Source organism: Petaurus breviceps, unplaced genomic scaffold, assembly GCF_028583685.1.
Source record: "Petaurus breviceps papuanus isolate PSGF00001 unplaced genomic scaffold, PetGlider_PUasm1.0 164, whole genome shotgun sequence".
Classification (NCBI taxonomy): Eukaryota; Metazoa; Chordata; class Mammalia; order Diprotodontia; family Petauridae; genus Petaurus; species Petaurus breviceps.
The window spans coordinates 8,183,403-8,196,777 of record NW_027185735.1 but is presented as its reverse complement, the minus strand read 5'-3'; the positions used below and the strand labels follow the sequence as shown (position 1 = coordinate 8,196,777).

Sequence of the window (13,375 nt, the reverse complement as noted above, 5' to 3'; positions counted from 1 at the left end):
AGGCAGGGCCCTACCCACACCCTTTCTCTATGGTTCCCAATCCTTTACTGTTGAGCATTTTGCCCTGGGGGCAATAGTTATTATGTTTTCAGGGTCAGAGAGGTGGGTTGTAGCAGGTGGTGTTCACTCTGCCATCCTGGTCCTTGGAGGTCTGGATAGGGTTGTTTTTTTTTTTTAAATTTCTGGGCTAGGGACTGGTGGTCCTAGCAATATTTGCTGTCCTGGATAGGGGCCCTGCATTTGGTTCTCACCTTGCTCTTTCCAGTTCCAGCCCTTTGGTGATAGGCCTGATAGTGGCCCTTGTGGTTGGTGGGACAACTTGCCCCCAAGTTAATCAGGCCTCCTCTTGCTCCAGGCCTGCCTCTGCCCACACCATGGCTTTTACTGTGTAAAATGTTCTCTTGGTTCTGCTCACTTCACTCACGGTCAGTTCATATAAGTGTTTCTAGGTTTTTCTGAAGTCCACCTGTTCATCATTTCTTATAGCACAATAGTATTCCATGACATTTACATATCACAATTTGTTCAATCATTCCCCAATTGATGGACTTCCCCTCAATTTCCAATTCTTTGTTGCCACAGAAAGAGCTGCTATAAATGTTTTTGTACAAGTAGGCCTTTTTCCTGTTTTTTTATGATCTTTTTGGGATACAGACCTAGAAGTGGAATTGCTGTGTGAAAATGCAAGCACTTTTTTTTTTCTATTTCCTTCCTTATGTCTTTTAATTAGATCTAGTTTTGCTTTTTCTTTGTCTGAGATCAGGATTGCTACCCATGTTTTTTTTTTTTTACTTCAGCTGAAGCATAATATATTTTGCTCCATGCCTTTACCGTTACTCTGTGTCTATCTCTCTGCTTCAAATATGTTTCTTGTAAACAACATACTGTAGGATTATGTTTTCAAATCCACTCTGCTATCCATTTCTGTTTTATAGGAGAGGTCATCCTGTTCACTTTCACAGTTATGAATATTATCTGTGTCTTTTTCTCTATTCTATTATGCATTTCTTTCTCCTTTCTCCCTTTCCCTCCTTACTAGGGTTTTGCTTTCAACCACTGCCTCCTTCAGTCTGCCTTCCCTTTTATCAGCCCCTCTTTTTTTCTTCCCCTTTGCCCTTACTACTTCTTCCCTCAGTTCTATCCATTCCCTCCCTTTTAATTCCCCTTTTCCCTCCTACTTCCTACAGGGTATGTTAGATATCCACACCTAACTAATTGTTATTCCCTATTTGAGCCAGATCTTATGAGAATAAGGATCAAACAATGCTCATTACTCTCCCTTCTTTCCTTCTATAAATTCTTTACCTTTACCTTAATAGGTTTTTGTGCCTTTTCACGTGACAAGGGTAATTTACCCTTGTCTGACTCTTTTCCTATTCTCCCAGTACAATCTGTTTTCACCACTTAATTAGATTTTTTTGTCTTTATTAATGTTTGCTAACTTTTAATTTACAATATTCAGTTCCACAATTCCTTGAGTTTCAAATTTCCTCCTGCAAATTCTCTCCCTACCCCCACCCCCACCCTGCCGTGGTGACATGCAATCAAATATAAGATTTTCAAATACTTTCACATTAGACATTAGAAAAGTTGTAAAGAAGGATTGTAACCCATGAAAGCAACAATGGGAAAGAGGAAAGAAAACCAATGAAGAAAAAGAAAGACAGCAGGTAGTTTGCTTCAATCTGTATTTAAACTGTTCTTTCTAGTTCTTCCTCTGAATGTAGACATCTCTTTCCATCATGGGTCTTTTGGAGTTTTCTTATAACCTAGCATTACTAAGAAGAGTCCAGTCTATCAGAGTTGGTCATCATACATATGCAGTGTATGTAATTGTGCACAAATTTCTCCTGGTTCTGCTCTTCTCACGCAGCATCAGTTTGTATAAGTCTCTTCAGGTAAATATGAAGTCTGTATGCTCCTCATTTCTCATATCACAATAGTACTCAATTACATTCATATACCACAACTTGTTTAGCCATTCCCCAATTGATGGGCATTCCCTTAATTTCCAGTTCTTTGCCACCACACAAAGGGTTGCTATAAATAATTTGTGAAATATTGGTCTATGCCCAGTTTTTGCCATGCTATTTTCCAGTTTTCCCAGCAGTTTTTGTGAATACTGAGTTCTTATCCCAAAAATTGGGGTCTTTGTGTTTATCAAACAGTAGATTACAATAGACATTGACTTCTGAGTCTCATGTACCCAATCTGTTCTATTGATTCACTACTCTATTTCTTAGCCAGCTCTAAGTAGTTTTGATCACTGCTGCTTTACAATACAGATTAAAATCTGGTGTGTATAGCCCACCTTCCTAGCATTTCTTTTTATCAATTACCTTGATATTCTGGACCTTTTGTTCTTCCAAATTAATTTCATTACTATTTTTTCCTAGCTCTATAAAGTAATTTTTTTTGGTAGATTAATTGGTATGGCACTAAATAGGTAATTTAATTTAGGTAAAATTGTCATTTTTATTATATTAGCTCAAATTAGCCATGAGCAGTTGGTTTTTTTCCAATTAGTTACATCTGACTTTATTTGACTGAAAAGTGTTTTGTAGTTGTGTTCATATAAGCCCTGGGTTTGTTTTGACAGATAGATTCCCAAACATTTTATAATGTCTACAGTAACTTCAAATGGGATTTCTCTTTCTATCTCTTATTGTTGGATTTCTTTAGAAATATATAGGAATGCCAAAGATTTATGTGGTTTTATTTTATATTCTACAACTTTGTCAAATGTATTTATTGTCTCAAATAGTTTTTTTTACTTGATTCTCTAGGATTCTCTAAGTATACTATCATATCATCTACAAAGAATGATAGCTTAGTCTCTTTTTGCCTAATTTGATTGCTTCAATTGCTTTTTCTTCTCTAATTGTTAATGCTAACATTTCTAGTGTCAGATTAAATAAGAGAGGTGATAGTGGACATCCTTGTCTCACCCCTGATCTTATTAGAAATGCTTCTAGCTCATTCCCATTACGTATAATACTTATTGATGGCTTTAAATAGATGCTACCCATTATTTTAAGGAAGGCTCCATTCATTCCTATTCTTTATAGTGTTTTTTAATAGGAATGGATGTTTTATTTTTTCAAAAGCCTTTTCTGCATCTATTGGAATAATCATATGGCTTCTGTTAGTTTTATTGTTGATGTGAACAATTATACTGATGGTTTTCCTAATATTGAACCATCCTTGCATTCCTGGAACAAATCCTACCTGATCAAAGTGTATTATTCTCAAGATAAGTGGCTGTAATCTTTTTTGCTAACATTTTATTTAGAACTTTTCCATCTATATTCATAAAGGAAATTGGTCTATGATTTTCTTTCTCCATTTTGTCTCTTATTTAGGTATCAGTACCATATTTGTGTCATAAAAAGAATTTGGTAGGACTCCTTCTTAACCAATTTTCCCAAATAGTTTGTAGAGTATTGGAATCATTTCTTCTTTAAATATTTGATACAATTCACTAAATTCATCTGGCCCTGGAAATTTTTTCCTAGGGATTCATTGATGGCTTGTTTGAATTCTTTTTCTGAGATGGGGTTATTTAAGTAGTTTACTTCCTCCTCAGTTAATCTGGACAATTTACATTTTTGTCAATATTAATCCATTTCACTAAGACTGTCTAATGTTATGTGCATGCAATTGGGCAAAGTAATTCCTAATTATTGTTTTATTTTCCTCTTCATTGGAGGTAGATTCACCCTTTTCATTTTTGATACTCTTAATTTGGTTTTCTTTTTTTATCATATTGTCTAAAGGTCTACCAATTTTATTTTTTTTCATAAAGCCAGCACTTAGTTTTACTTATTAATTCAATAGTTTTCTTGATTTCAATGTTATTAACCTCTCCTTCAGTTTTCATTATTTCTAATTTAGTATTTAATTGGGGATTTTCAATTTTATCTTTTTCTAGCTTTTTAAATTGCATGCCCAATTCATTGATCTTCGTTTTCTCTAATTTATTCATGTATGCATTCAGGGATATAAAACTTCCCCTAAGAACTGCCTTTGCTGCATCCCACAAGTTTTGGTATGTCGTCTCATTGTCATTCTCTTGAATAAAGTTGCCGATTGTTTCTATGATTTCTTTTTTGATCCTCTCATTCTTTAGGATTAAATTAGTTAGTTTCCAATTAGTTTTTAGTCTGTTTTCCCATGGCCCTTTATTGCATTTGATTTTTATCGCTCATGATCTGAAAAATGAGGTATTTAATATTTCTGCCTTTCTTCACTAAATTGTGAGGGTTTTATGCTCTAGTAAATGGTTAATTTTTGTGTATGTGTCATGTACCACTGAGAAGAAGGCATATTCCTTTTTATCCCCATTCATTTTTCTCCAGAGATCTATCATATCTAGCCTCTCTAAAATTCTATTCACCTCCTTAATTTCTTTCTTTCTTATTTTGATGTTAGATTTATCAAGTTCAGAGAGGGGGAGATTGAGGCCCCCACTAGTATAGTTTTTTTTTTTATCTACTTCTTCCTCTAATTCCCTTTACTTCTCCTCTAGCAATTTGGGTGCTATAACACTTGGTGCATATATATTAAGTAATGATATTGCTTCATTCTCAATGGTGAATTTTAGCAGGATATAGTTTCCTTCCTTATGTCTTTTAATTAAATATATTTTTGCTTAATCTGGGAAAAGATTTCTACCCCTGCTTTTTTTTTTTTACTTTAGCTGAAGCATAATATATTATACTCCAGCTTTTTATCCCCTTGTTTCAAATGTGTTTCTTGTAAACAGCTTGTGGTTTTTAATCCATTCTGCTATCCGCCTCTGCTTTATGGGAAAGTTCATCCCATTCACATTCTCAGTTGTTATTGCTATCTGTGTCTTTCACTCCATCCTATTCCCTCCACTGCTTATGTTTTTGTATTTTCTTTCTCCCTTCCCCTTCTTAAGAGTTTTCCTTTTGACCACTGCCTCCCTCAGTATTCCCTCCCTGTGCCCCCACTTTACCTGCCATTTCCCCTTACTACTATTTCCCTCCCTTCTAACCACCCCCCCTTTTAGCCCCCACCTCTCCTACTGCCTGTAGGGCACAATGGATTTTTCTACTTAAAGGAGTATGTTATTCCCTACTCGAACCCAAACAAATTAGAGTAAATTTCATACAGTGCTCCTCTCCCTCCCTCCTTTCCCTCTATTATAATGAGTTTTTGTGTCTTTTCTTGTTAGAATCAAAAACTTAACTGATTATGTTGATACCTTTTTGAACCAGAACCAATGAGAATAAAGTTTGTATGATGTTCATCTTCCTCTTTCCTTCCCCTCTACTATAGTATTTTTTTATGCCTCTTCATGTGGTATAATTTACCTTTTTCTGCCTCATCTTTTCCTTTTCTCCCATTACAGTCTCTTTGTACCCCTTAATAAGGTTTTTTATACCCACGCCTCTCTCTCTCTCTCTCTCTCTCTCTCTCTCTCTCTCTCTCTCTCTCTCTCTATATATATATATATATATATATATATATATATATATATATATACATACATACATATATATCCCTTTTAAATATCACAATAATCATATAAATTTCAATATTGGCAGGTATCAGCTTCTCATATAGGGATGTATAAAGTTTGTTCTTATTGAATCCCAAGTTATGTGCGTGTGTGTGTGTGCATGTGTGTGCATGTGTTTGTGTGTTTTCCTTGTTTAGCTTTTTATGTCTTTCTTGAGTCATAATCGGAGACCAAATTTTCCATTGAGCTCTGGCTTTTTCATCAGAAAAGTCTGGAAGTCCCTTATTTCATTAAATGACCATCTCCTTTCCTGAAAGATTATGCTCAGTTTTGCCAGGTAGTTGATCCTTGATTGCAGTCCCAGCTCTGTTGCCTTATGGAATATCAAATTCCAATCCCTCTGATCTTTTAATGTAGAAGCTGCTAGGTCCTGTGTAATCCTGACTGTAGTGCCACAATACTTGAACTGTTTCTTTTTGGGTGCTTATGGTATTTTCTCCTTGACCTTGTAATTCTGGGACATGGCTACTATATTTCTTGGAGTTTTCAGTTTGGGATCTGTTTCAGGAGGAGTCTGAACACTTTCTTCTAATTTTTCAATCTTTTATCGCTTTGTACCCTAATGTTTGGTTTGACACACCCTTGATGCATCATGGTGTTCTTAGCTTCAATTTGACTGATTCTAATTTTTAGTTAATTGTATTCCTCGGTTACTTTTTGAAGCTCCTTTTCCATATGTTCAGTTTTCATATTTATTGGAGATATTTTCTCCAGTTAGATTTTGAACCTCCCATCTCAGTTCATAAATTTTATTTTTTAAGGATTTGTTTTCTTCAGTGAGATTTTTTCCCCCATGTTGGTCACTGTAGATTTAAATTTATCTTCTACCTCTCTAATTTGGCTTTTAAAATCTTTCTTGATCTCCTCCAATAATGCTTTTTGGGCTTGAGACAAGTTCATATTTCCTTCTGTGGTCTCAGGTGTGAGTGTAGAGTCCATGTTGTACTCTCTATTTGGTAGTTCTTACTCTCTATAATAAGAGCGGATCATTTTTCTTGCTTTTGATTTCTCAGCTTCTTTCTTACCCATTTTGATTATCTATTTCCTTACTGTGCTTCTCATGCTGGGAGTTAAAGGCCTGGTTTTTGACTTTGTATGCTGCAGCCTCTGGGTGTCTAGACTGAGGCCAAGGCCAGGACTCTCAGTGTTTCTCCTGAGTTACCCTGAGGCTCACAGAGTAATCTGTGGGGGAGGGGTGGACAGGCCACTTCAGGTTTCTGCCTCTGTACCTCTGGGCAACAGGTCAGGCAGGCTCAGCAGCTTGGTGTCCAACAGCACTGGTGATTGCAGATTCCCCTGGTGCTTCTAAGGTACACCTGGGTTTGTGTTGTTAGTGCTTGCTGGCTCCACCTCCCTGGGCTTTGGGATCTCCTGCTGTCAGCTGATGTGGAGAGTTGGGAGCCACAGAGGCCTGAGCCAGGACTTCAGATAATTACCTTGACATCAGTGGACCCGAATATCAAAGACCTCTTTGAGAAGTGACTTTTAGTCAAGTTGGCTCCTGAGTTCTTTTGATATGGGTTACAATTATAAGGATGTTGTTTGAGTTCTGAGACCAACAGGCTCTGCCCCAAGACTTTAGTTGTTCAAAACCAAAGTATCTGAATTCATCAGTGGTCAGTTCCTATGCAGATGTACTTGATGATGTGGCTTTGGCTTCAGGCCTTGAAGCCAGCCCTCAAGAGCATCCTTTGTAATGTGACTGCACATGGAAGGAGTTAACTGACTTTTCCTAAGACTTTCTGGCACCTAGAGAATGAAAGGTCTTACTGCCATGCTGCTTCCAGGATATAACAGACTAAGATAATGATATGAATATTTGATATCCCTGCCTTTGTCCCATTGCTCTATAAAAACCTTGTCCTAAGAATCAATAAATGGAGTTCATCATTCTTCCTTGAACTACCCACATGGCCTGGTCATTTCTTATTCACATCTCCGGATCATGCTAAGTGCTGAACACTGAGCAGCCCACAGCAGTGGGGCTAGTTCGTATGCTTCCCAGCCTTCACTTCAGACTCCATTCTTCCTCAGTGATTTCCAAGCCTGAGACTGTTTCCAGTATTTCAGGATTTTACTCTGGGTGAGACATTTATTTCTAGGTTTTGAGGGTCAGGGAAGGTGATTAGAGCAGCTAGGGTTTACTCTGTCATTTTGGCCCCTGGAAGTTCAGCTGGGTGTGATAGTAATGGAATATAAAGATTCCCCTGTATTGGCTTGGTTTTCGAATTGATTGTGTTAAAACCCAGAGCTTGTTAATCCCACCTGTGGGATGGACTTGTTGACTTGAAAAGAGAGACACAAACTGGGAGGAGCTGGTGACGTAGATTTGGAGAGACAAGAGAGAGGCAGAAGAACTTTTTGGGAGCAGCACCCTCGTGGAGCCAGAGAGAGACTGAGAGGATTGCTGAGGGCCACTTTGAATTGCCCTGGACTTTTGAGACCTGTCCCCGGAGCTGCCAAGGACTGAGGAGACATGGCTGTTTTGCTGGTACTTTGTCTGTTTTGATGTTGTTTTGCCAGATTTGTCCACTGGTGAAAGACAGTCCTGTTGTTGAAGAAGTCCTGGATCCTGGCTGTTGGTTCAGAGCTACTGAAACTGTCCTGCAGACAGAGAGTGAATGCTGTCCACTGATGAAGGACAGTGCTGTTGTTGCAGGGGCCTGGGAACCTTTCTGTTGGTTCAGAAGCCCTGAAGAAGGATTTTCTTGTTGTATGTTTACAGAAATCCTGGGAGAGGGTTTTGCTAATGTTTTCAGGGGTTCTAGGACTGTTCTGCAGACAGAGGATGAATTAATGAAGAGACTGGCAATGTATCTTGTGGCCTTGCTAAGCCTTGTCTCCCCAGGAACTAAGATTGCTGAGAACTTGCCTCATGTCAAGATGAAGAAAAGACCTCCATTTGGGTATTAAGTGCTGCGCTTAAACTTGTTGTAACTCTGGGGTAGATTCAATTGTGATCCAGAGGTGAGGAACTTTTGACCATTTTGTGTTCTATGGTTGAACAAATGAATGTACTTTACTTAATGATTGGAAACTAATCTCCATTTGAGAAGAGGGGCTTTATGATAGACTAAATGAATGTACAGCCTAGGGGTGGAGTAGTATTTAGAACAGGGACTTTGTAATTGATTGAATGAATGTAAGGTCCTGGGGTGGGATAGTACTTGGAGATTATTTAATCACACGTAGTAAATGCTGTATTTTGAATGATGTCATATTTTGATCTTTTCTGTTCTTAATTTGTCACTGAATAAAATGGAGAGCACCTATGCTGGTATTCTGAACCTTGGGAAGTTGCCTTTGCTTGGCATTACATTACACTGGGTTATTTTTAAACATCCAGGATATGGGCTGATAGCCCCAAGAGAAGCTGTTGTCACTGCTGTGGGCCCTGCACTTTCTCCTTCCCAGCTCCAACCAATCCTATGTCCTGTGGTGAGACAGCTGTGAATCACCCTTGAGGTGGGTGAGTCCACTGGCTGGGGCTCCTTCTCCTTCTGCTGTAGTCTGCTCTCAGGTCCATGCTGGTGCAGCCCCTGCATGCTCTCTGCTCCCCTTGCTAAGATCTATGTGGCCACTCTCCTGGGCTGGGAATCAGCCACACTCAAACTCCCAATGGATTTTGTCACTCTAAAATTCCTTCAGATTCATTTTTTAAAGGTTAGTGACAGATTTCATGGAGGAGCTTAGAAAAGTTCCTGCTTCTGTTCTGCCATCTTGACTCCACTCCCTACTTAATTAGATTTTTTATCATCACATAAAAGTCAACTTATACCCATGCTGACTTTCCATGCATACTCCTTTTAAATGGCATAATAACAATACAGTTCTCAAGAGTTACAAATGTCATCTTCCCATGTGTGGATGTAAACAGTTTGCCCTTATTAATAACATATTGTTTTTTTCTTTCCTGTTTGCCCTTTTTATGCCTCTCTTGATTCTTGTATTTGAAGATCAAATTTTCTGTTGAGCTCTGGTCTTTTCATCTGGAACATTTGGAAGTCCTCTATTTTCTTGCATATCCATCTCTTTCCCTTGAAGATTATGCTCAATTTTGCTGGATGGTTGATCCTTTGTTGTAATCCAAGTTCCTTGGCCTTATGAAATATCATATTCCCCCACCCTTCAATATTTTTTTGATTTTTTTTGAAGGGCTGCAAAAATATTTATTAAAGCTAGAAAAATCTTTTTTAAAAGTATGAACTCTCATGAAAGATGTCCTTCAATTTGTACTCCCACCATGGACAAAGACAAAAGGATAGTGTGTGAAATATAAGTTAAGGATGAAAAGCCAAAAGGAAGAACATTACTGGACCACCTAGTAACACAGTGAGATACGGTAGGTGTTTTCCCAGGGTCTCTGAAAATCCCAGTTGGCATCCCAGATCTACTCTGAGGCCAAGTCACCAGTCATGAACCAAGAGGAATATACAATTTCAAAGGCTCAGGTTACCATTCATTCTCAAAGGTGGCCTGTTTCCCACTAAACCTGTTTCACCCAGGAGTTTCTGGCCACAAGAGCCCTCCCCCCATGGATGTATGTGGAGGGTCCCTGTGATACATGCAGAAATCCCTACTTGAGATCCATGAAGCGGATGTCCATGATGAGGAGGAAGTTCTTGGGCAGTGGGCGAGGGGCTGGAGAGAGCACAGTGAAAACCTGGTGCTCCAGGTCCACACTAGTCACCACAATGAAGCCAGCCACACTGGTCTCCGAGATGTTCTCCTCAGTGCCCTCAGCTGTGCTGACACTCAACAGGTGGTGCACCATGTCTGGCCCTGGGGTAACTGGCACCAGCTTCAGCTGATTGTCCTCCTGTGACATTCCCAAAGGGAGATATGAGTCTGGAATGGTGGGAGCCCCCACCTTGTAGATTTTCACATCAGAAAACTTGACATTGAAGGCGTGGGGATAGAAACAGCCTCGGAAGCCATCGAAATACTCTCGGATGCATTCGTCCCTATATTCCCGGCCGAAGTCCTTCGATCGTTCAACAACTCCTCCTGACTTGGGGAGAAGGACAGTGCGCACGAAGTGGGGCAAGTCACGCTTCAGCTCATTGTACAGCCGCTCCTGGTCCAGCACCACCACCACATCCACCTCAAAAGCAGAAACAGCATGCACCAAGGCCTGGTAGCCAGAGCCCTTGACCCACCCACAGGTGTTAATGACACAGCCACTGACAGAGGCTCGGAGGTTCACCTCACAACGTTGATTGAAGACATCTGCAAGGCGTGAAGTAATCTTATTGTAAAGCTTGATGTTGGTACCAGGTGTAGTGGAGCCAAAATGATAGACCAGTGGAGCCTGGATAGAGAAACCCTCCTCTACATCTGCAGGTCGCTCAATGTAAAGGGCCCCCATAGTTCCAGGAATGGACACAGAGCCTTGGCCGACATCCAGCTCCACATAGGTGGGTCTCCGGCCCAGTCGTACAGCATAATTGAGTAAAAGGCGGCATACTGTGGATTTGCCCACATCTGTAGGGCCAACTACCATCACTTGAGGACCTCGCTCTTCCTCTCGCTCTGCCTGCCGTCTCATTTGTTCCAGGGCAGTGTGAGTATTGAGATAAAGGAGCATGGGAGTGTCCTTGGAGACATAAGCCACCTCAGTGCGCCCACTAAGTTGGAGAGAACAGCCATGCCAAGTGAAGACAGCAACTTTGGCACCTGCATCAAAAGTGAATTTTTTATTTCGAGTCAGTTCTGTGCCGAAGATCTCTGCCATGCCAGCTGGGCTGACTGGGAGGCCTCCACCTCAAAACGTAGTTCTGTCTCTCGTTCTAACTCGAACTTGGCCAGTGGCTTCTTTTCATCATTGGATTCTTCTGCCATCTTCTCTTCTGTGTGGGCACTGTCTCGGGAGCCCCGCCGGAAACCAGAGCCCTCGTAGCCCTTCCGCGGGGAAGAGCACCCTTCAATATTTTAATGTAGAAGCTGCAAGGTCCTATATAATCCTGACTATGGTTCCATGATATTTAAATCGATTCTTTATAACTGCTTGCATTATTATCTCTTTGACCTGGTAATTTTGGAATTTGACTACAATATTCCTTGGCATTTTAAATTTGGGATCTCTTTCAGGATATGATTGGTAGATTCTTTTAATGACTATTTTACCTTCTGGTTCTAGGACTTCAGGGCAGTTTTCCTTGATGATTTCCTAAAAGATGGTGTCCAGAGGGGCAGCTAGATGGCACAGTGAATAGATCACCAGCCCTGGAGTCAGGAGGACCTGAGTTCAAATCTGGCCTCAGACACTTAACACTTACTAGCTGTATGACCTTGGGCAAGTCACTTAACCCCAAATTGCCCTCTCTTCCCCACTCAAAAAAAAAAAAAAGAGATGCCGTCCAGGCTCTTTTTTCATCATGGTTTTAAGGTAGACTAATAATTTTTTAATTGTCTCTCCTGGACCTATTTTCCAGGTCAGTTGTTTTACCAAAGAGCTATTTTACATTTTTTCAATTTTTTATTCCTTTGTTTCTGTTTAACTGATTCTTGATATCTCATAGAGTCATTAGCTTCAACTTGCCCTACAATAATTTTTAACAAATTGTTTTCTTCTATAAGATTTTGTATCTCTTTTTCAATTTGGCCTATTTTACATTTTAAGGATTTCTTCTCTTTAGTGAACTTTTGTGACTCCTTTCCCATTTGGCCAATTCCACTTTTTAAGGAGTTGTTTTCTATAGACAATTTTTGTCCTTCCTTTTCCAAGCCATTGACACTCTCTTGCTTACCTCTCATTTCTTTTCCCAATTTTTCTTATACCTCTCTTATTTGACTTTTAAAATCCTTTCTGACCTCTTCCAAGAAGACTTTTTGAGATTGAGAAAAGCTTGTATTCCCCTTTGAGGTTGCAGATGTGAGTATATTGAGAATGCTCTCTTCTGAATTTGTGCCTTGATCTTCCCTCTCCCCATAATAAGAATCTTTGATAAGGAGAGGCCCAGATGATGATGCAGGGGTGGTTCACTGAAAGGCCTCGACAAGGCCTGGTCAATGTGGCAGCAAGTTGATCCACAAACCACAAGGGCCATTCCCAGGCCTATCACTTTAGGGCTGGGATCTGATAGAGCAGGGTAACAGACAAATGCAGGGCTCATGGCAGTGGCAGCAGCTTCTCCTAGGACTACCAACCCACAGCCTGGAAATTTAAAAAGCCCCTATTTGAACTTCCAGGGACCAAGATGGTAGAGTGAAACCCAGCTGCTCCAATACCCTCCTCTGACCCTGAAAACACAGAAATTATTGCCCCAGAGCAAAATAAACAGTGAAGGCTTGGGAACCCTAGAGGAAAGGTGTGGATAAGGCCATGCCTCAAAATGGGTAAACAAAAAAATAGACTACAAAGACAAAGCCTCTAGAGTCTTATTATTGTGAGGAGGAAACAAATTTAGAAGGAGACAGTATTGTCTCCACAGCTGAAGCTTCAACAGGGAATATGAGCTAGTCTCAAGCACAGAAAGTATTCTTAGATGAGTTCAAAAAGAACTTTGAAAACCAAATTAGGGAGGTAGAAGATAAAATCAATAATTCTTTTAAAATCAAAATTGGAAAATTAGAAAAACATTACAATAAAGAAAACATCTCCTCAAAAAGAAAAATGTGTGAACTAAAAATGAAATCTGAACATATGGAAAAGGAACTTCAAAAACTAACTGAGGGGGGTGGCTAGGTGGCACAGTGAATAGAGCACTTGCCCTGGAGTCAGGAGGACCTGAGTTAAAATCCAGCCTCAGAAACTTAACACAAAAACTAGCCTTGTGACTTCAGGCAAGTCACTTAACTCCAATTGCCCTCCACAAAACAAACAAA

General features: G+C 39.8%; 1 protein-coding gene across 1 annotated transcript; it reads right to left on the bottom strand.

Moving 5' to 3' along the window:
• Positions 1-9,682: 9,682 nt before the first annotated feature.
• Positions 9,683-11,484, bottom strand: LOC138156963 (polyribonucleotide 5'-hydroxyl-kinase Clp1-like). The gene is given in 2 exon segments (XM_069082416.1): positions 9,683-11,287; positions 11,290-11,484. Coding segments are annotated over 2 exon segments (1,263 nt in total). The 5' UTR covers positions 11,390-11,484; the 3' UTR covers positions 9,683-10,124.
• Positions 11,485-13,375: the final 1,891 nt, after the last annotated feature.